We start from the raw sequence: 24,812 nt of genomic DNA, 5'->3' as shown, positions 1-24,812 counted from the left end.
CTCAAGTAGGTAAATATAAATTATAAACCGATAAAATTTAATTTGTTTAGATTTGGAAGCTAGGGCCTTTTAATCTGGAATTTGAGCTGATCCTTAATTTATAATTTTTTTTTAATATTTTAAAATAAAAAATACACACTAGAGGAGATGCGGTTCTAACATAAAGATACATCACAAATTCGAATATAACTCAAATCAAAACCATGGTAATGTTTAAGAGAAGGTGGAACAAAAAGAGGGCACTAAAAATCAAAACCATGGTAATTATTTTCTCTTACACACAGATAATAAGTTATGACCGTAACTAGATGTGTGGTTCTCTTGATCAATATAACTACGCATATGTGAGGAAATATCTCTCTCTTTTTAAGCAATTTTGGTTACACAAATATGTTAGAAAATTGCTTGATGTGCAAAAAGTTTAGCAAAAGCACCACATGATTTTTTTGTTGTTGGTGAGGAAGAGTGGGCTCAGCCCAATAAGTGAGAGGGGCTTGGGCCCAAGTTGGACATGAGTTCTTTGAGCTAGATTGAGCTAGATCCGTATGGCTTAGTAGATGGGATTTGTATGGAGTTTAGTCTGACTAGGATATATAAAGGAGTTTGTATTCCTATGGGAAAACCACCTCTGTTATATAGAAGCAATCCTAATATATATATGATCTTGCAAATATTTAAAAAAATATATTATACTAATCGCTAACTCGTACTATGTACAGGAACCTACCTATTTATGAGGTAGACTAAAATAATTTTGTAAATTCTTAAATTGATTAAGAAACTGCATCATTGCATGATTTGCTTTTGTATGACTTCAATTTGTGTTACAATTTGATGAAGAAGTCATTGCTTGAACGTGCAATGGCTTATTAAAAATTTGTCAAACAATTTCAAATACTGCAAAAATAACTCAAAAATTCATATATTAAAATTTCTAAAAGACCAAAAAATACTAAAAAATTGGATGATTCATTGTTTAGAAATTACTGAAACAAAATAAAATATATATGACTATATAATAGAGAAATATAAGAGAAAGATAAGTTACATTCAAAAGAATAATTCATAGTTATAATTACTGAAAGGAATCAAAAGATTCAGAACCTACAAATTATAGATAATATATATATACGCGCGTGTGTGTGTGTGTGTGTGTGTGTGTGTGTGTGTGTGTGTGTGTGTGACTACACAAACTCAGATGTTAAAACTCCCAAAATATCAAAAAAGATATATAATTCAAGAATAAGTTATTGAAACAATTCAAAAAATATATGACTATTCAAAAGAGAGAAAAAAAATACACAAACCCATAAAGCAATAAGTTTTAAATTTTAACGGGTCTAAACTTTAAACAAACCTTATCAGCGTGTGGTCCACGCTAAAAAATGTTGAGCAGGAGCCCACGTTGAAATAATGAAAGTCATACCTCTTCTTGATATATCGTATATAAGCTTTCTACGCAAGAAATTAAAATACTTTCATATCATGAAGTGAAACAAAGACATATGTAGCAGCAACCTTAAATTTTAATTATTGCAAGCTTTTTTATCTTGTAAAAAACGGCTGAAGATAGTTTGGTGGTTCATGTACAAAAATTACTTTTTAAAAAATACATGAAAAATCATAAAATAATTATATATATAACAAAATAGAGGAGAAGAAAATAACGGGAAAATAGCTCATACCTCTTAACGGCTTTAAAAAAAATATTGGGGTAGACACTACTTTTATAATGTTCATGATTAACCTCACAAAAAATTTGAAGATAAATTATCAACGTTGAGTTTGAGTTTAAGTTAAATTTGTTAGAGAGATAAAGTTTTACTCATTGTTAAGTTTGGACTAAACAAAAATAATTTTGTTTTAAAAAAATGATAATGATGAGTTTGAGTTTAAGTTGAACTTGTTAGAGAGATAGAGTTTTATTCCTTGTTAAGTTTGGACTAAACAAAAATAATTTTGTTTTAAAAAATGATAATAATGAGTTTGAGTTTAAATTGGACTTGTTAGAAAGATAGAATTTCATTCCTTGTTAAATTTGGACTAAACAAAAATAATTTTGTTTAAAAAAATGATAATGATGAGTTTGAGTTTAAGTTAGACTTGTTAGAGAAATAGAGTTTCACTCATTGTTAAGTTTGGACTAAACAAAAATAATTTTACTTAAAAAAAAATGATAATGATGTGGCAAGGTCTGAAGAGGTCAATAAAAAGTCAAAGACTTTAGTTATATATATATAGATAGATAGAGAGAGAGATTATATATAATTTATTCTTATGAGAAAAACGCTTTGTTGTAACAAATGATTAATTCTAATATATGATATTGCAAAATAGTTTAAAAATAAATTATATGTCATATATGCCATTACAAAATATTTACATATTGTCACGTATCGCAACTAATTAATATAAAGATATAAACATGTAACAAGATTACTTGTTTGCCTTGGTCATGCATGTATGACTCTCAGTTGAAGTTCTTTAGCTTTTGCTTATAATAAATGCAGCTGCTCAGAAACAAAAATGTTTTACAGACTGAAAATTATGTCATGACTCATGAGGTATGGAAATGCTAGGAACATTGCAAACAAGGAATCCCTCTTAATTAAATGATATACATCAGTGTCAACCCACTTGCATGATTTTTGGTTATCTTGTCCAAAAGGGTTATTAAGGAATGCTAAAAACAACTGTCGATAGTCTTTAGCACTAATTCAGAGTAGATGGTATCCTTTATGTTATGTAGACTTTAGTGCCTGTTTGTTACAGCTTATTGGCCAGCTTATTTTCCCTATCTTATCTAGGTACAACTTTTTAAAGCCTTTCTTTTCTCTAGGTATAGCTTATGAAAACCCCACTTACTTAAAAGGGTCCTACTTATAAAACCCAAAATAAGATACCCCAAATGGACATAGTAAAACCCATACAACAAAAAAACTTCGTGTGCGCCACATGATCAGTCCTCTAGCAATTGTGCATGCTGATTCTACTATAGTGCTAACAATAATATAGAATATTTTTTTAATAAGTGATTCCTTGTCTCAGTTGATCTAACTGTTTTTTTTTTTTTTTTTTTAAATCATAAACTCGTGCTATTGTCTATAGTAGTAAGACACATCTGGTGAGGCTTATGAGTTTCTCCTTGCAGGCATATTTGGCATATGGAATTCATAATCGACTAAAAAGTACCTCCATCCTTTAACATATATTCACTATGTATAACATGAAGGCACAAATGACTTCCATCCCAAACTGTGAAATTTCCTAGTTTGTCTCTGAACTGTCTCCAATTGCTTGTGGGTTTGTACAAGTTGGTAAAAACACCAGAAAATATAAGGATGGTTGGGTGCCTTGGCTTGATTGGATGAGTAAGGCATCTATAGAGAAAAAATGATTAGGGATCTCGCACTACTCGAAACCTTCTTAAACTCATTGTCGGATTCTATCGATGTTAAAGATACACTACAACATGGGGTTAATGTGTCCTTCCCTTATGGCAATTTGTAGTTACAGGTGCCATTTTGGTGGTTGGTGAATTTAGTTCTCTAGGTCACATGCGCCATGCAAGTTTAAAAATTACTGGCCCTTGTTGTTGACTTAAGTAAACATTCTACATTTGCATAGTGGCATTTATTGCTTTGAGGATTGGTATCCCTAGAGACTCCAAGTAGCCTGGCCTTTAACCTAAACAATGGGCAGTAATCTGTGTTCTATGTGGGAATATCATTATGAATTTTTGTGTTAAGAAAATTATAATGGCATAAGTGTTCTCAAGGGAATTCAAGTAGAATCTTGAATAGAAACAATGAGGGATTTGGGTTTCTTGGATCTTTATGTGGGATTTTGGTTGAATGCAGAAGTGTGGATGTAAGTAGTTGTTGATGTGAGGACTAGAATGAGAGGTTTAGATGATGGGGAGGATTGGCAAGGCTAGGGCAGCAAGTGTATTAAGGGTTTGAGATGGTTTTTTGAAGGAAAAGGCTTAGGATGTATGGTGATGCAACTGGGGTTTTGGGATTGTACGATGAGAATGGAGGATGATGGATTAAGGATGGGAGCTTGAATATAATGATTGATGTTGTTGGGCCTTGTGGAGTCTAGTTGTGTTTGATCAGGATGACGACTTGACTTGACTCAACTTGAATAATGTTGTGTGGTTTTTAATGGGAGATTTTTTGAAACTTAGTCCATGGAGTGGAGGCTTGGGCCAATAGGCCCAAGTTGTAGTGCTTATGGCCTTCACTCCATGGACAAGCCTCTTGGGGGTCCAGGGGCAACGCTCCCGGGAAAAAAAAATTTGGCCCGTTTTGTAGCACATTGTGAATCATGTGTGCAGGATATAGAAACCCTTTTTTTTTTTTTGGTGATTAGGGTTTCTGGTTTTACTTTTTGAGAGAGAGAGAAATTGTACGGCTGCACTTTGTATTTTTCTTTGATAATAGTAAAATCCCTGCAACTCCGTGGATGTAGGCAAATTACTGAACCATGTAAATGCTGTCTTGTGCTTGTAATTGTTTTTCTTTGGCATGTGTTTTCTCTATTTTTTGTTTCTCACAAGTCAAGAATTTCGGGTTAATTCCCTAAAGATGGAAATGAAACTGTGCGACTTCTTCGAGAGAGTCACCTTCCCCAATTGAGATCTCTTCAAGGGATTCTCTTCCTCCAATTGAAGACAATCAAGTCTAAGCAACGCAAATTGGCAATTTCATTCAATCCCCAAAAAGTGATTACAACTGACTAATTATAGTACCATAGCCCTCATCTTATTGGCCCATGTGGCTCCAAAGGGTTGGTCATCTATTTCCCACATGTTGTGCTATTTTTTGAAAAGTCGCATGTCAAATATGGTACAGATTATGAGTAGCATTCAGCCATCTCCAATTACACTGGGGCCTCAAATATTTCAATTGGGGTTTGAGTCATACCATACTGATTTAACATAATTTCAAGCTTAAGTATAAGCTCATTCTGCATAAAGCAATATATAATTATTTCAAGCATAGTTAACATACATATGATCTCTTCCTTAACAAAATGTGAATGCAGTGGCTGGCTACACTGTTTTATCCAGGAAGAAGTTCAAGTGATTTGTGATAATGGCTAGGTGGAAATTATGGGAAGAAAAAAAAATCGAGAATAATATGGTAAAACCAAGAAGAAGGAAGTTAAAAAGGGGAACCAAATTGACCTAAGGCATCCCCCCCCCCCCACCCCCCCCCCCTTCAAAGAGATGCATAACATTTATAGATCTCAACGAATAATAGAATTCTAAATTTTTATAGCTTTTGGTCTCTCTCTCTCTCTCTCTCTCTCTCTCTCTCTCTCTCTCTCTCTCTCTCTCTTTCTCTTGTGCCGTCAGCCCCTTTTCCACCACACTTTGTCTCTCTCACCCAAATCCCTCTTTCCTTTTCATCTCTCATGGTCAGCTACTACTAGATCATCCCTCTAGCCACAATATACTCTCCTCCATGATTTGTGCTCGTTCCTAATAATAATCTAAGGTAAAATCTCCATGACTCACTTTCTAATATCTATGGATGTGTATCCTATCTTGTTTGAATTGCTCTTTGATGTTGTGGGTTTTGTTTTGGGAGTTATTTTATTCAGCTTTTTGGGGCATTTGAGAGTTAATTAGAGGTTTTAAATTTGATGAGGTGAAATCGATGTCTTGTTTGATAACCACGTGAGTTGGGTTTCTTGCGCAATCATACATGGGTTTTTTATTTATGTGGAAGAGGGGTTAATTTACTGAAAAAAGGATTTTCTTGCATTTTGAAATGACTTTGTCATATATGGGTGTGAGGGTAGCGTTAATCATGGATTTGTTTTAGTGATGTGGGCATGTGTTTATTGCATTTTAATTTTTGATAAATTACTTCTCTGAGTTATGAGGTTTGATTTCTTGACTTGTGGTTGTGGTAATTGTTTATATGAGACTATTAGTTTCATTCCTTGTTATTAATATGTTTTTAACATTAATGCATGAGTTAGAGTAACACTTGAATATGTGATGATGTTAATAGAAAAAGTTTAAGTTCATGTAGCAGTTAAAATTTTATGGTAATTTCCCTAAATATTGAATCTGTAAGCTTAGGATGATTTGAATGAATGCTACCACGTGCATCTTTAATTTGGTTCAAGGTTCAAAGTATTTGGCATAGTATTAAAATTATAATTACTTTTTTTTGGGACCCTAATATGTTAGGGACAGATTTGAGTCAGCTTTAATATGAGATTTTTAATAAAGTATACAAAAAAGAAAAAAAAAATTTATTTTGAGCTGAAATTTTAGTGGTATATACGACACATATAGATGCTTATCTCTATTAAATTGCAGGCCATTTGGACAACTCTAGGTTGGCGAGTGGATTTTACAAAAGGGCTAACATGTTGTAATTTAACCGGAAAATACAATGAAAATGCTAAGCCTTTATGACATTTACCACAAGCATTTTTGTTTGTTGAGTGGTTTGGCTTGTAGTTTCATATTTCATATCTTTGACATGTGTTTTACACTTTTACTTAGTTGATTTTTATTATGGTTTAGTTTGATCATTTATTACCCAAAAAGAAATTCATGAGACTTTCTACCTCTATACTGTGTACTATTCTTATTAGTTAATCATTTATGGAAAACACATGGATCATTGAAGTGCATCATATTTGATATTGTATATGGAGAAATACAAGAATTATTGGCATGGAAAGACCAGAATCTTTGATTTCATCATTTGACAATGTATTTCATAGATTTATGTTATTATTTAGAAATACTAAAGAAGTTTTATCTTAACTTGTATTATTTGAGAAATTGATAAAAAAATTCTTATTGACAAGGAATGATTTCGAACACCTTGAGAATCTAGTGGATATCTTGGTTATTGAAATTTTATGAAATTACTTCAAAGTAAACTATGTATTTAAAATACATTTAACCTACGAGATTTTAATGTGGTTTTGCCCTTGTGTCTTGACATTGGTGATTGACCCGTTTGTGTTGATTACCCCGTCTATGTGACGATCTCATCTATGTGATGACCTTGTCATGTGGCCTTAGGAGAGGTTTTTTGGTTTTAAAATGGTATCGGAAATTGTTACAGCTCACAGTGAATGTTATGTAGTTCCATAGTTATTTTGGGAAGCCTGGTGCTACATTATTTTAATAATTCTTGTCATGTTATTACTAAAATTAATTTTGCAAAAATCAAATAGAAATTTCCAAATTGTAGCATGTTTTGTAAAATACTCATCATCAAAATACTTGCATTCTCCCACCCCCATTAATTATGCTACTTACTGGATTTTAGCTCATCCCACTCTTCATTAGTTTTTCAGATCAATTAGCTATACCTCGAGCATGGAGCTTTCTTTACTAGTGGTGATTGGAGTATTATGCTGAATTGGGAGATCCACGTTATTAGTGGTTGGTGATTTGGACTTTCTAACCTTGGGGGCAAGATTCTTGGAGTTAGTGAGCCTTGGGTGTGATAGACCTAAATTTTTTGTTGAGGTTGCGTATCCTAGGGAGGATCGTGACTTTGTGTTGATTCTTTTTTTTTTTTTGATACAATGTGTTGATTCATTTAGAGTTTGGAAATATACATATGTATATTTCAAGACACATAATTTGTAGTTTGTATTGTTTGTGAATGTGTCATAGAACTTTGAACTTGAAAGTAAGATTTTAGGGACTAATATGTGCAATCTTTAAACTGTAACTTCAGTACATCTTAAATACCATTGTCAAAGTATAAAAATGATATTTTACTACTGAGGGATTGGGGTAATAAGGTGTAAATAAAGATAAGAGCAGATATACGTGAAAAACCACAAAAAATTTGGGAAGAAAAACCATAGTGGTGCAAGGACTGATTGTCCCTACTCCGAGAAGGATTTTATTTGATGAATACTAAGAAGAATAAAGAACTACATATTACAAAATATAAATTATACCATTACAAAAGATTACATAACCGGATCCAAAAACTAAAAAACATTCGGCTTTACTTTTTATTACAAAGTCCACTATAGTTCCAAAATCTTAAAATGATAAACTTTATGAGTCTTCTCAGGAAAAAAAAATGGAAGAAGAAGAAGAAGAAAAACTTTATGAGCACATTGATTGACAACAAGAATATAATTACAATTGTAAGTTTTTGAGCCCTAATAACCCAATAATGCTATGTCTAACGCTATGTGTCTTGGCCTATAAAGAATGAAAAAAAAAATTATGAGGAAAGGTGTGGAGTAGCAACCTGCTGAACACATTGTAATGCAATCAAATGGTGGCTCTAGGAATTTTGTTTAAGGGATCATTAAAAAATTTTAATTAACAAATTTTAATAATAAAAAAAAAAAACTTGAATATGTCTAGTTATCGACAAAAAACAAAAAAAAAAAAATAAAAAAAAAAAAAAAAAAAAAGAGTTTTACAATTTTCTTCTACAAGTTTTCAAATTTTAAATTATTACATGATAGTTTATTATGAGTATTTATTGCTGTGGGATCAGAGAATTTATGACCCCGGCCCATTTTATATTAAGGCCCAAGGCCTGGGCCGAGGAAGGATATGGCCGAGGACGATCTCGTGCTCGGCATCCCATAGTGCCCCTAAAAGAAAGGGCGAGCACAATGCAGGAGCGGCCCAAGTAAAAGGTTGTCAGTACTGCAATAAAGCACTCTGCACCTAACAGGACCATACTCTTCAACTTTTACAACCACCCCCAACCACTTTGGGTATGGGCTAATGGGACAAGTATCAGTCCTGGAAAGTCGAACCCACACGTGGACGTTGGATGAGGGGTACAGGCTAATATAAAAGGAAAAGTAAGCAATCTAGAGAAAGGGGCTGGGAAAAAAGGCCAAGAACCAGAGCCTCCCAAACCGTATCGAGGAGAAAGACTCCTCGAGCGAACATGGTTTAATTCTGTATGAACACCATGACCAACCACCGTTCGATGACCAAGGCCTAGCCTTTCAAACCCACGCTCTACAAATTATATTGTTTGGGCCTTTTAACGCACGAACCCAATATCATTTTGGGGTCGTTACGAATTGAGTCCTTACAATTGGCGTCGTCTGTGGGGAGGCTTGTGTGTTGGCACAGGCGGTGGGTCGAGAAAGTCCCCCCATCACTCCCAACAGCCCATTGTCATGCTCTAAAATAAAGTTCCATTAAGGGCTACGCTTTTCTATTAGGGGCTACCCTTCGAAGCATCAGTAGCGCGGATGGTTCTAGGGGTTTGGCTGAGGGGCTAATCCCCCCAAACCAATGTCCCACGGCTTGGCCGAGGGGCTAACCCCCCCCCCCCCCACTTAAAGAAAATATCTAAGTTTTGGACAAAACCAAGGTATTGTATGGTCCTCGGCCTCGAACTCAAACCTATGGGGAAACCAACTACTTAAAGAAAATATCTAAGTTTTGAACAGAACCAAGGTATTGTATGGTCCTTGGACTCAAACTTATGGGGAAACCAACTACTTAAAGAAAATATCTAAGTTTTGAACAGAACCAAGGTATTGTATGGTCCTCGGACTCAAACCTATGGGGAAACCAACTACTTAAAGAAAATATCTAAGTTTTGGACAGAACCAAGGTATTGTATGGTCCTCGAACTCAAACCTATGGGGAAACCAACTACTTAAAGAAAATATCTAAGTTTTGGACAGAATCAAGGTATTGTATGATCCTCGGACTCAAACTTATAGGGAAACCAACTACTTAAAGAAAATATCTAAGTTTTGGACAGAACTAAAGTATTGTATGGTCCTCGGACTCAAACATATGGAGAAACCAACTACTTAAAGAAAATATCTAAGTTTTGGACAGAATCAAGGTATTGTATGGTCCTCGAACTCAAACCTATGGGGAAACCAACTACTTAAAGAAAATATCTAAGTTTTGGACGGAACCAAGGTATTGTATGGTCATCGGACTCAAACCTATGGGGAAACTAACTACTTAAAGAAAATATCTAAGTTTTGGACAGAACCAAGGTATTGTATGGTCCTCGAACTCAAACCTATGGGGAAACCAACTACTTAAAGAAAATATCTAAATTTTGGACAGAACCAAGGTATTGTATGGTCCTCGGACTCAAACTTATGGGGAAACCAACTACTTAAAGAAAATATCTAAGTTTTGGACAGAACCAAGGTATTGTATGGTCCTCGAACTCAAACCTATGGGGAAACCAACTACTTAAAGAAAATATCTAAATTTTGGACAGAACCAAGGTATTGTATGGTCCTCGGACTCAAACCTATGGGGAAACCAACTACTTAAAGAAAATATCTAAGTTTTGGACAAAACCAAGGTATTGTATGGTCCTCGGACTCAAATCTATGGGGAAACCAACTTCTTAAAGAAATATCTAAGTTTTGGATAGAATCAAGGTATTGCATGGTCCTCGAACTCAAACCTATGGGGAAACCAACTACTTAAAGAAAATATCTAAGTTTTGGACAGAACCAAGGTATGGTATGGTCCTCGGACTCAAATCTATGGGGAAACCAACCACTTAAGGAGAATTCTAAATTGCTCAGACCTACGGGAAAATTATTTACTGAAAGTCGGATTAAATCCTAGACGGAGTGAAGATCCCGATTTGTCCTTAGATCCTCAGTTCTAAGGGAACTGATGCAAACGAGTGTTTAAGTTTGGTATGGTCGTACTTCGGTCCTTGGACCGGATGCCAAAAATGGCCAAGGTTATGAAGGTTATCAGGAAGGTGGCAAAGCACCCTAGTACATAGCGACCCGCATGAGCGGTTCATTTTGGGTTACCTATTCTCGGATGATTACCTCCTACACGGTACCGAGCATTCAGCTGTCATCTCGGCTAGTCTTGGGTATGTAACCTTTTTCAGGTCAGCATTATTGTGCCAAATAGTTTCTATAAGTTCAGAATAATATCTTTTGCTTAACAAGGGTTTCGGCCCTAAGTATCGTTCAGAATAAAAAATAAATAGAAAATAATCATATAAAAGCACACCCATTTACAGCATAACTATTGCAGAAAAGAAAGAATACTTAAAATAAAATAATGTCAACTTTTATTAATATAAAGAAGTAGTACAGCGTACAATGAGGGGCTTAAACAAGCCAATACAGGAAGCTAATTACAAAAGCAAAAGCAAAAAGATGCAAGGAAACGACAAATCTTTCTAAACTCTACTCTAGTAGCGATTATGTATGAGAGGGTGACCCCCTTTGATGGATGAGGAGAAGAAGAGGAAGAAGTAAAAGCACCAGGATGGATCCAGTGATGGGAAAGAAGAAGAAGAGAAGGCGAAAGGAGGCACCAGTGAAGGAAGAGAGGAAGAAGCAGGGATGCTTAATCTCTGCGTCAGCCCTGACTCCTATCACGCGGGTGCCATGTTAGCTATGCTCGAAAGAGAGCGGATGGTACTGATGATGAGCAACCCCAGCTCCGTTGCACCAAAAATTCGATGCGATTAACACCTGCTTTGGATTTTGGCTGAAGGAAGGGGAAAAATATCTTGAGTCTCTGTCTACCCTGCCCTGACCGAGCCATCTTAAGTTTCGGAGGGACCCGGTGCTTCTGGAGAGGATGTGGTTTCTTCTCCCCCGCTTTTACCTCAAACATATCACACTCTAAGGTTTGATTATGCTGATAAGGAAAACTTTGAGCGTAGTTGAAGGTTTAGGACTTTAGAAAGACTGAAGGGTCTGTGCATAAAGGAAGTGACCTCCTGCCTTGCTTCTTATATGGAAGGCAGGTTTGGTGGCATTTAATCTATATAGATTTCCAAAAGGAGCTGCAAATGAGATAGTATCCACTCAACTCCCAACGCCGTCTATAACCGTCGGATTTGAGTGGCCTCGTGAAGGGAACTTACTAAAGACGCGCCTCGTACACTGAAATGGCAGGAGCGCATCGTGAATAAATCTAAAAGAATGTCTCGTAACCCGGTGCATTTGCTAGGCAGATGAAGAGACACTGACATTAATGAAGGGCAAAAATAGACAAACTGTGATAAAGGTTTAGCATCACCAAAACCCTCATTTCTGACCAAGAGACCGGACAGCAGGATTTTAAGGGGCTATTGTGGGGTCAGAGAATTTATGACTCCGGCTCATTTTATATTAAGGCCCAAGGCTGGGCCGAGGAAGGATATGGCCGAGGACGATCTCGTACTCGGCATCCCATAGTGCCCCTAAAAGAAAGGGCGAGCATAGTGCAGGAATGGCCCAAGTAAAAGGCTGCCAGTACTACAATAAAGCACTCTGCACCTGACAGGACCATACTCTTCAGCTTTTACAACCACCCCCAACCACTTTGGGTATGGGCTGATGGGACAAGTATCAGTCCTGGAAAGTCGAACTCACACGTGGACGTTGGATGAGGGGTACAGGCTAATATAAAAGGAAAAGTAAGCAATCCAGAGAAAGGGGCTGGGAAAAAAGGCCAAGAACCAGAGCCTCCCAGACCGTATCGAGGAGAAAGACTCCTCGAGCGAACATGGTTTAATTCTGTATGAACACCATGACCAACCACCATTCGGTGACCAAGGCCTAACATTTCAAACCCACGCTCTACAAATTATATTGTTTGGGCCTTTTAACGCACGAACCCAATATCATTTTGGGGTCGTTACGAATTGAGTCCTTACAATTGCCAATGTGGGTAACTATGACCATTTTATTTTGTTAAGTTTGTCTAACTTTTTTAATTTTTATGCAATTGTTATTTGTCATTGTTTTTATAAAAATATTTTAAACTCAATTCATTGACTCTGTATTAATTATTGACGCACACAACCACACTTATTTATACATAAAATAATATACTACGTGTCTACTTAACCAATCAAATGCTTAAACAATCACTAATTTTACAATTTTTTTTCTTAAATTTTTCTATCTTTATAACAAAAGGTTATTATATCATAATAACAATGCACGCACATGTAACCAAAAAAAAAAAATTTGTAGTTGTCATCAAACACAGAAGCAAGTACTATTACATGTTGAGTCACAAGGAACAAAATGTTGAGTCACAAGGAACAAAATAAGGGATCACTACAGTCAGACCTCAATATATCAAAGCTGCATTCGGAACAAAAGATATACATAAATGCTATATTATTATATGTCTATTAATTATCTATTATAATAGTAGTGGAACATAAATAAACGTTTATAAAACAATCATACTTGAATGCAACATTTTGATTAATATGCTTTGTGAATATCATCACTAATTTCAATAATTTACATGTGATATAGGTAGTAAATACATTTCTCTTTCTTTCTGCAAGTTAAAAAAGATAATGTGGAAGCACAAGCTACTTTTTTTCTTTTTTTTTTTGAGAGGACGCACAAGCTACTTGATAGATCCAGACTCTCACCTTCCATACATCTAGTATGTTTGAGGGCATTCCTCTATTTTCTAGTTGTAACCAAAAGGGAGGAGAAAAAAAAAAAGGCATAAGCCTTGTTTTTTAAATAGGTATATAAAAAGGGCTCGGGATCCATTGGTAATGACTTATTTCTCTATATATATTAAGTAGCACAATACAAAAGCCACTTTTGAATTTATAATGAATATTGTAGTGGAAGGCCATCATACAATGGTCAAGCTCAAGCTACATCCTTGTTAAAAAGATAAGAAATATTTTTAAAAATGGATAAACTAGTGTAATGTGGATCTTATTTAATAAAAAAAATTAGATAAACGAAAGAAAAAGATATAATAGTACCCCCAAAGTTTATTTTAATTTTTTTTTTTCTTTCTATGAAGTGGGTCCATTATTCACAATAAATAAGCACTATGCACACAAGCACTCAACAGTTAATCGATAAATTTTAAAATTACAGATAATCTCTTTAGTTACAAAAAAAAATCTTGACTCTAATACACAATTACAAAAACACTAACAAACAAAAGAAAAGCACTACATAATATGAACAAAACATCACATCACGTGGGCTGTTGGGCATTAGGATTTCACCCACCGTGTGTGCAATCTCACAAATAAGTAAATAAACAGGCAGTTTTAGTCTCTCAAAACAGTGTGTTTTGATTAATTATTTTACATTTTTTTTAACAATTATTTTGGCCCGTATCAAACCGATTTGGAGCTTGTTTTCGGCCAATTTTGTACTGAATCGAAAACCCCAAAAAAAATAAATAAATAAATAAAATAAAAGAACAAAGTTCAGCCACGGACGTACGTGCAGCCACATCCATGGCTACACGGTGCGTTCGTGCGTATCCGACTCGAGTGCATCGACCCAATCAGCACACCCGTGCTTCGTAGACAAGAGCACAACCACATGATCAGATTTTTATTACTACAAGAGCCAATTTTAAGTGGATAGGTCAGATTTGTTCAAACTCTTAATCTTCACTGCATCTTCCTTTGCTTTTTGTTTTTTGTTTTTGTTCTAATCTCTCTGTCAATATATTGTTAGTTTCATCTCTTATTTGTAAGCATTTCATTCAATTATGTAAAGTATTCCAGCTTGATTAACCTTTTTTTTTTTGTTACTAATTTTTCAGCCTTGCCTCCTTGTGCCCCTGCCCTTGCCCATGGCCCTACTGCCTCCCCTGTTGCTGCCGCTGCCCCCACTCCCACTGCTACCCCCTATTACTGCCGCTGCCATTGCCACTGCCTTGCCCCTGCTGATTAGCTTATTAGGGGATTGGGGACAGATGGTTTTTTATTAATAAATTTGTGTAGGAGTTTGTTTGGGATTGATATTTCTCATATTACTTGTTTGAGATCACGTTATGACTAATATGCTATTATGCTCACTGAAACAATATAGCTATTGAGTTATTTATTTACCTTTTTGTCTCTTCAATATTTTTCGCGAAAGGAAAAAAAAATGGTTTAAGTAGGATTATGTGTGTTATTGACTAATAGGATATAAGTATGATTATGTTATTAACAAACTTTTTTTTTTCTTAGTGCTTGATTTAAACAGATATTTCTAGGTGGTATTATATAATTTGGATTTGACTTATTCTTGTCCTTGTTACTTGGTAATCCAATTTTAGTTGCTGATCCATGTAAAGAAAATTTAACTCAATTTTAAAATAAAAATAAAAAATTTGTACGTATTCACTTTTTAATTTTTTTTTAATTCATGAAAACATAACGCATTGTACATTAAATTAGTAGATCAAGCAAGATATTTTGTAAATAATATAATATATGGTTTGAATTTATTTTTAGTGCTCCTTATAAACGATTCATACACAGTATATCTTGAATAGCTTAAGAAATAAGCATACATAGAAGTAAATACATCACTTATATTAGGAAGAAAAAAAAATACAAGACTTTAATAACATAATAAAAATGTAATTTTATCAAAAACCTATCAATATCATGCTAAAAAGTGACATAATTGTCAATGAAGCAATTCTTCTTTCTATGCAAACCTCTACTCCCAAAATATTGCCAAATGGACCGAAATGTTATGCTAGTGTGGCTCATTAAGAGTGTATTAGTGTAGCAACAATAAATGCTACATTTCAGCTTTTATATACTACTCATTGCAAACCTTTACTATACATGAGAATATGTAATTATTTTTAGATGTTGTATGATATTTAATTTCCTCTCTTAATTTTATTCTAAATAATATGTGTTCCCTAAAAATTAAACTATTTTTAAAAGTAATTTCTATTTCTCTATTATTACAAATATATAATTTTATAATGTTTGGAAATTTTTATTGATTTTTTTTTTTTTTTTTGAAGTTATCCGTATTCTTCTAACTATTAGTATTATGCATTAAATTTTTCTAATTTATTTTGGTAGAACTAAAATTTTTAAGTTTCAAATTTATTATTGAAATTTCTCATTTTCTTAAGAAAATATCATAATAATCAAAACTTATCACATAATTACATATTGATATTACTCAAATAATTGATAGGCACGTTCAAATACATAGCCATGTAAATTATGTTTTGATATAAATTCAAATTCTCACTTACAAAATAAAGAAGGATTAACTCAAAAATATCAAACAAAAGTTATAAGAGCGAGAGAAAAGATTTGTGATAAGGAACTAAAAGAGCACAACACCAAAACATATCTACCCAAATTTCAAAATAGAGTTATTAAAAATACATAAACCTAAAGTAGAATTACAATAAATAATTATAAAAATATATAGTTGGAGAGTGGCTTGTAGGCCTTAAAATTCATAGTTATATTAATGCCTAACCTAAATAAACGGTTGAGAACATTTTAAACAGCCCCAAATGCAGTCCACTCTCCAACCGTTCAGAAAATTTCCCAAACTCCAACAAAAATTCAATCTCAAATTCGAAACCCCACCTAGAAACCATGCCTCCCAAATTCCCATTTCATACAAGCCCCTTCATTTTTTGGCCAACATTCTTGATTCTTATAGTGCAAATAACCCAAATGCTGGAACGTGTTCCAAAGTACCTAAATGTAATTTCTTGGGCATAACCAAAACAACTCGGTTTGTGCACTCAATTGCAAATTCTGATGATCCCACGAAGTTTCAACAAGAGCCAAATGACCAAACAATCATATTTGTTCAAAACCTCCTTAAGTTTAGAAGGGACAAACCGGCGAAGAAAATTGAGCAAGCTCTCAATCTATGCGGGCTTAAGCTGACCGAGGACCTGGTGCTGAGTGTGCTTCAACGACACCATTCAGATTGGAGACTGGCTTATGTGTTTTTCAACTGGGTTTGTAGAAACGGAGGAGAAGGAAGCGAGTATTCACCTGGGTCTAGTGTTTACAATGAGATTCTTGACATCCTTGGGAAATCACAACGTTTTGAGAAGGTGGTCCAAGTGCTCGATGAAATGTCAAAGAGAAAGGGACTTGTCAATGAAGGGACGTATGGTATTTTACTTAATAGATTTGCGGCTGCTCATAAGGTGGAGGAAGCAATTGGCGTATTCAATAAGAGGAAAGAGTTCGGATTGGAGATTGACTTGGTTGCATTTCAAAAGCTTTTAATGTGGTTATGTCGGTATAAGCACGTGGAAGCTGCAGAAACTTTGTTTCACTCTAACCGAAATGAGTTTGGTTGCGATATCAAGACATGGAATATCATTCTCAACGGTTGGTGTGTTTTGGGGAATGTGTATGAGGCAAAAAGGTTTTGGAATGAAATTATTGCATCTAAATGTAAGCCGGATATGTTTACGTGTGGAACGTTTATAAACGCCTTGACAAAGAAGGGAAAATTAGGCACGGCAATCAAGTTGTTTCAATCCATGTGGAAGAATGGTACCCCAGATGCGGTGATCTGCAATTGTATCATTGATGCACTTTGTTTCAAGAAGAGGATTCCTGAAGCTTTGAAAATTTTTAAGGAAATGAAGAAGCACGGTTGTCCCCCAAATGCCGCAACTTATAACTCATTAATTAAGCACCTTTGTAAGATTCAGAGGATGGAAAAGGTTTACAAGCTTTTGGATGAAATGGAACAGAAGAAAGGAAGTTGTTTGCCAAATGCTGTAACTTTCAACTACTTGCTCAAGTCCTTGAAGAATCCAGAGGAAGTACCTGAGATCTTGGAGAGGATAGAGAGAAATGGGTGCAGAATGACTGCTGACACTTACAACTTGATTTTGAAGTTGTATATGGATTGGGATAATCAGGAAAGAATAAGATATACATGGGATGTGATGGAGAGAGATGGGTTGGGACATGATCGACGATCTTATACCATTATGATACATGGCCTTTATGACAAGGGAAGAATACAAGATGCTTTGCGCTATTTTAGTGAGATGACATCAAAGGGCATGGTGCCAGAACCAAGGACTGAAATATTGGTACGTGACATGAACATTAAATTGGAGAGCAAGCGGAAAGAGGAAACATTGTTAGGGAATAAGGATGGATGATGGTTTATGACTTGCATTCACGGTTCTCATCTTTTCCCCCCATTTGACAAAATAGGTAATGATTCCTCGACTTTGAACAAATATGGTTCCTTAAACATTTTAGACATGTGCATATTAAGTGGTTAATACTCGAGAAATGACATGGACAAGATTATTACATGGAGTTAAATTGTCAATTAATCATGTATATGCAATTGGAAGCTAGGCTGGAATTTATCCTCAGAATGTCATGCTAATTTTTGTCTATTATATATTTATCAAGATTTTGACTGATGCTGAAAATATAACTGTTGAAGATAGCACTGCTCAGACTCCACAGAGACCACGACAGAGGTTGAAGATGACTGTGTTTTTGTATTCAGCTAAACGCACCGTTTCACTAAATGGTTAAGTGTCAAACGCACCGTTTTCATTAAAAGAAGTCTTAATAGTGATACTAGGCGTTTTGGTGTTCAAAGTTTAGTTAAATAGGCGCATAAGTCTGTAGAAGTTTCTGAACAGAAATTCCAGAATTTATGGGCATTAGATACACATAATGTGGAGGATTAGTTGAACATTTATGATTTATTATATAGTATAAAAACAGAGCACCAAGCTCAGATGTGTATTATTGTGATTTTACCGTTAATGAACACAGCTTTTTCTCTCAAAATTTTCTCTCTTCGTTCCTCTCATTTTCTTTCCTTTTCCCTTACTTTCTGTCACTTTCTCACTCTTCAATTCTTAAGCTTCACAATCACAAGCTTTGTTGACTAGTTTAGTTAATCTTGGAAGTAAAGTTTTTCTTCATGGTATCAGAGCAAGCAACTGCTGCTGCTACTCAGACTTCAACAATGGCAGCTTCAAACACAACAATGGCTTCATCATCTTCATCCTCTTCTTCATCCAGTTCTGCTGTGAATCTGGTAAATCAACCTCTCTTGCTTCTGTCTAATATGTCAAATATGATGACAGTGAAGTTAGATAATACCAATTACATTGTTTGGAAACATCAAATCTCCATGGTTCTTGAAACCTATTCTTTGTTTGAGTTGCTTGAAGAGCCTCAACTAATTCCTGAGAAATTTCTCAGAGATCTTTCTAGAAATTACACAATGGTTGTGAATCCAAATTACTTGGTCTGGAAATCAAAAGAAAAAGCTTTACTTACCTTCATAAGTTCAACCTTGACTCCTTCTATTCTAGCACTCACTGTTGGATGTGCTACTGCCATTGAAGTTTGGAAGGTACTTGAGAATAGATTTTCTTCAATTTCAAGGTCTCACATCATGAACCTTAAAGGTGAGCTTCATAATTTGAAGAAAGGGAATGATAATGTAGATACGTATCTGCAGAAGATCAAAACTGTAAGAGACAAGCTGTTAGCAGTTGGAGTGGTTGTTGATGATGAAGAACTACTCCACATTGCAATAAAGGGACTTCCTAAGGAGTATAATGCTTTCAGATCTGCTATTAGAACCAGAAGTGTTCATCTAAGTTTTGATGAACTTTCTACTATGTTGAATGCTGAAGAAGAGTCACTCAATAAGGGACTAGAGGTCAAAGACACAATCTTTGCAATGGCTGCATCAGCTAATCAGAAACCACATGGTGGTGGTTACAATCAACCCTCTCATAGAGGAAGAGGTAGAGGAAACTTCAACAACAGAGGTGGTAGAGGTGGAAGAGGCTCTTATAGCCAATCTTATTTTAGTCCCTCTCAATTCAGTCCTTTCAATTAGTTTCAACAATTTCCTTCTGGTTCTGGTGGAGCAAAATCATAGAGACCAATATGTCAAATATGTGGAAAGGCTGGACATTTGGCTATTGATTGCTATCATAGGATGGATTATGCCTATCAAGGCAAGCATCCTCCTACCAAGCTTGCTGCAATGGCTACAGCATCCAATGCTTGCATTACTCAAGATTAGCCTTGGCTTGCCAATAGTGTAGCCACTGGTCATGTGACTGCTAGCCTTAATCATCTTAGCTTCCCAAAGCTCTACACAGCTCAAGATCACCTCACTGTTGGGAATGGTCAGAACTTACCCATTACACACATAGGTGCTGCTCTAATTCCATCTTCTTTATCTAATCTTCAACTTAGGAATGTCCTTAGAGTGCCTTCAATTACATCCAATCTTGCTTTTGTTCATAAGTTGTGTCATGATAACAATTGCTGGTATTACTTTGATGAAAACATTCTTTCTATTCAAGCCTTGGACATGGGGAAAATTCTCTACCAGGGCAGGAGTAAAGATGGTGTTTACCCAATCTATCCACATCAAGCTTCTCATCTTACTTTACCTTTCAAGACTTGTAATACTGTTTCTAAAAATTCTGTCTTCACTAGGTCACTGTGGCACATGAGACTTGGTCATCCTCATGATCAAGCTCTCAATGCCTTGTTTTCTCATGACAAATCTGTATTCAATAAGTCAAACACTGATATCCAACCTTGTACTCATTGTTTGTTTGGCAAAATGCATCATCTTCCTTTTCCTAATTCACAATTTACAGCTTCTGCACCTTTTGAACTTGTGCATTCTGACTTGTGGGGTCCTGCTCCTGTTAATTTTGTGAATGGTTTTAGATATTACATATTATTTGTTGATCATTACTCTAGATTTACTTGGCTCTATCTTCTGAAATCTAAAACAGAAGCTTTTTCTAAATTTGCTCATTTTCATGCCCTGGTTAAGACTCAATTTTATGCCACTATTAAATGTTTTAGATCAGATGGTGGTGGAGAATTTACTTCTAATGAGTTTAAGTCCTATCTGTCACAACATGGTATATCTCATCATCTGTCTTGCCCTACACTCAACAAAATGGAGTGGTTGAAAGAAAGCACAGGCATGTTGTTGAGACAACTATAACCATGTTATCTCAGTCTTCCATGCCTTCCTCTTACTAGTCCTTTGCAGCCCAGAATGCTGTTAATCTAATCAACATTCTTCCTACTTCTGTGCTTAATTGGGGTCTCACCTTGGACTAAACTTTTTTCTACCACTCATGACCTAACTTAGCTAAAAGTGTTTGGGTGTGCCTGCTATCCAAACCTTAGGCCCTACAATACTCATAAACTTGAGCCTAAAACTAGGGAATGTGTTTTCATTGGTTATCCCTCTCATTCAAAGGGTTATTTTTGTCTTGATTAGCACACAAATCGTGTCTACACCTCTAGACATGTTTATTTTAATGAGACAAAATTTCCCTTCTCCACTCCCCTTAATCCTGTGTCTACTTCCATTTTTCCTCCTTCTAGTATTCCCTCCTGGTTTTCCAATCAACTCTACCTACATTCCACTAATCAGCCTTCCTTACTTGGTGCATATCCCACTTCTCACCTGTTACCACTTCATATCACTCTCCCACATTAGATTCTAGAGATCCTACACCTTCTGCTCCTTCAGTTCCTGCAGCTTCTACACCTTCACCCCTTCACTCACCATCTTCTCTTCCCACAGACATTATTCCTATTTCCATTCCTTCTCAACCTTCACAGCTAGTCAATACTCATCCTATGCAAACCAGGTCCAAAAGTGGCATTTCCAAACCAAAATCCAAGCTTTGTTACAAAGTTGCTATGGACTTTACCTTCACTGAACCACCTTCCTACAGAATTGCCTCTCAATACCCTAAGTGGTGTGAAGCTATGGATGCTGAATTTCTTGCTCTTCAAAGGCAGCACACTTGGTCTCTTGTTCCAGCTCCTCCTAGTGTGAATTTGGTTGGTTGTAAATGGGTTTATAAGCTTAAGCTCAATAGTGATGGTTCAATCTCCAAGTATAAAGCCAGATTAGTTGCTAAGGGCTTTCATCAACAAGCTGGTGTGGATTTTCATGAGACCTTCAGTCCTGTGGTTAAACCAACCACTGTGAGGCTTGTGTTAGCCATTGCTGTCAGTTGCAAATGGTCCTTGAGGCAGCTTGATGTTTCAAGTGCCTTCCTCCATGGCTATCTTAAAGAAGAAGTATATATGCATCAACCTCCAGGTTATGTTGATTCAGTCCATCCAGATTATGTTTGTAAGTTGCATAAGTCTCTCTATGGACTAAAACAGGCTCCAAGAGCTTGGTTTGAGAGATTTGCTTTTCATCTACTACATTTGGGCTTCATTGCTTCAGTGGCAGATAGTTCTTTATTCATTTTTTGTTCAGACAGAACTATCATCTATTGATGACATTATAGTCACTGGGAATGATTCAAGTCAGATTGCTTCTCTCATTGCTTCTCTTGGCACAGTTTTTGAGCTTAAGGACTTGGGTGATCTTCATTATTTCTTGGGCATTCAGATTACTCCATCTCCTCACCTCTCTCAGTCCAAATATGCTTTAGACGTTCTTCATAGATTTCACATGGAGAATGCCAAGCCAACCAAGACCCCTTGTTGTCCTTCTACACGTTTGGTTCCCTCTAATGGTGTGCCTCTCTCTGACCCCACAGAATATAGGAGTATGGTTGGGGCACTTTAGTATTTAACTTTCACTTGTCCTGATCTTGCCTTTAGTGTTCACCAACTGTGTCATTTCATGAGTCATCCTACCTCTACTCATCTTGAAGCTACCAAACGGGTTCTTTGTTACATCAAGGGCACCTTATCTTTTGGGATTTCTTTCACTCCTAGTCCTTTGTCTATCACTGCTTTTTCAGACGCAGATTGGGCTAGGGACCCTTCTGACTGACGCTCTACTACTAGCCTGCTTGTTTTTCTTGGGCCAAATCCAATTTCTTGGTCTGCCAAGAAACAATGTACTGTGTCTCATTCCTCCACAGAAGCAGAGTATCACGCCTTAGCCACCACTACAACTGAGTTGTCCTAGCTTCGCATTCTATTTAAGGAGCTTCGCATCTTTCTTCATCATATACCTGTTATCTAGGGTGACAATGTCTTTGCCATTGCCTTGTCTGCAAATCCTATTTTCCACTCTCGGACTAAGCACCTTGAAGTTGATTATCATTTTACTCGCGAGAAGGTCCTTCGTAAACAACTGAAAATTGGTTTTGTTTCTGGCAAGGATAACTTTGCTGATATTTTCACCAAGTCTCTCCCTGCTCCTCGCTTTCAGTTCCATCGTGCCAAACATCTGGTTGATTCCTCCCCCATTAGTTTGAGGGGGGATGTGGAAGATAGCACTACTCAGACTCCACAGAGACCACGACAGAGGTTGAAGAAGGAAAACAGAGGCTGAAGATGACTGTGTTTTTGTATTCAGCTAAACACACCGTTTCACTAAATGGTTAAGTGTCAAACGCACCGTTTTCATCAAAAGAAGTCTTAATAGTGATACTGGGTGTTTTGGTGTTCAAAGTTTAGTTAAAATAGGTGCAATAAGTCTGTAGAAGTTTCTAAACAGAAATTCCAGAATTTATGGGCATTAGATCCGCATAATGTGGAGGATTAGTTGAACAGTTATGATTTATTATGTAGTATAAATACAGAGCACCAAGCTCAGATGTGTATTATTGTGATTTTACTGTTAATGAACACAGCTTTTTCTCTCAAACTTTTCTCTCTTCGTTTCTCTCATTTTCTTTCCTTTTCCCTTACTTTCTGTCACTTTCTCACTCTTCAATTCTTAAGCTTCACAATCACAAGCTTTGTTGACTAATTTAGTTAATCTTGGAAGTAAAGTTTTTCTTCAATAACCACTATGGAGAAAGTTCCTGATGATTTCCATGTAGTTTTGTATACATCTCATTGTCTCATTCAGCATTTGAAGATGTAAAAAGGTGTAAATGGTTGAAATTTGGGTCAATATCAATGGCCTGGATTCTATTTGAATATCTCAGTATCAAGCTTCATTTTGCTCTGGGTCTGGTATGAATTGTACTGGTCTGGATCATTGTAGTAGAAAATGCCCCAACATGAAATGGAACATTCAAATCCACTGCACTTTGGTCTGTGGAATCCTGCAATAACACAAAATTAATTTAGCGATTTTTTTTGTAGCCCATTTTGTTTATCTGGAGGAATGTAAGTGTGTGTGTGTTTGTGCATTTGTGTGTTTGTGTGAGAAAGAAGAATTGCTCAAACTGAAGAGAGAGAAAATTGCAAACTATATGTGAAGCACCCAACAAAGGAGCACCATAGACTTTTTTTATACTTGGCATCAAACAATGACATGGGGTACGAAAATTGCAGAAGCGCATATTATTGAAGAGTTGTGTGGCAGTCTTGGATCTCACATGGATGCAAAAAGAACTACCAAAGGCTAAAGAAACCTAAACAATTATTAATGTAGAGCTACCTACTGTAGGCTTCATGTACTATGAGACAGGAATTGCCCAAGCTTTCCAATATTTGCTTCCAATTTGAAGTAACTGAAAGAGTTCCTGTGCTAGCAATATGAATGGCACAAGAGTTACTCCTTAACAGAGAGTGAATGGCATGAGTTATTCTTCAACGGAGAGGTTAAAACTTAGGTACATTTCCATTACTGTAGTATATTAGGTTCTCCAATTAAATATTCACATATGGTTATGTTGTATTATATTGTTCTCAGAAAAAATAACATTGTTTGTAATTTATTAGTCAAGGTAATCATATGTTAAAATTTAATGGGAAACTTAATATACTGCACCTTAGAAATTGTATCTAGATTTCTTTTTCAGTTCTTTTTCTATCCTATACTTGTAGCTATTGGCATTATCTTTATTATTATTTCATGTTTACATGGACTATACCAATTTGCACGAATACCTCAATGTTAGCTAAGTGAGCATGTCTTGGGCTGGTAATGGGATCCCTAATAGTTGGAGGCAAGAAATATTTTGTTTGGGGTTGTGAACGAGAATTGAACTTTGCGATCTAATCTTGTTCCTCAGTGGTATAGCGTTGGCAAAGTGGTTGGCAAGGAAATTTTTATTTGACAAAAGTCTGTCATATAAGATTTGGACCTTTTTTATAATTATTTTTTAATCCAAACTAAAAACTATGGTAAGTGAA

General features: G+C 35.7%; 1 protein-coding gene and 1 long non-coding RNA gene across 3 annotated transcripts; both read left to right on the top strand.

Annotated features, from left to right (window-relative positions):
* Positions 1-14,168: 14,168 nt before the first annotated feature.
* On the top strand, positions 14,169-14,820 carry LOC115959435. Its single transcript, XR_004084868.1, has 2 exons — positions 14,169-14,349; positions 14,531-14,820. It is a non-coding gene; the product is annotated as an uncharacterized LOC115959435 (long non-coding RNA).
* A 1,396-nt stretch (positions 14,821-16,216) lies between these two features.
* Positions 16,217-24,552, top strand: LOC115959564 (putative pentatricopeptide repeat-containing protein At3g15200). 2 transcript variants are annotated; one of them, XM_031078008.1, is made up of 2 exons: positions 16,217-17,936; positions 24,009-24,552. In XM_031078008.1, exon 1 carries the CDS (start codon positions 16,250-16,252, stop codon positions 17,879-17,881), a length of 1,632 nt encoding a protein of 543 aa, XP_030933868.1. In that variant the 5' UTR covers positions 16,217-16,249; the 3' UTR covers positions 17,882-17,936; positions 24,009-24,552. The 2 variants fall into 2 exon arrangements, with proteins under 2 accessions (XP_030933868.1, XP_030933867.1); XM_031078007.1 differs by lacking the exon at positions 24,009-24,552 and adding an exon at positions 18,680-19,612.
* Positions 24,553-24,812: the final 260 nt, after the last annotated feature.

The sequence above is a fragment of the Quercus lobata genome, chromosome 9 (genome assembly GCF_001633185.2).
Source record: "Quercus lobata isolate SW786 chromosome 9, ValleyOak3.0 Primary Assembly, whole genome shotgun sequence".
Taxonomy (NCBI): Eukaryota; Viridiplantae; Streptophyta; class Magnoliopsida; order Fagales; family Fagaceae; genus Quercus; species Quercus lobata.
Note: the sequence above shows the minus strand (reverse complement) of the source record. Positions and strands in the feature narration are given on the sequence as shown.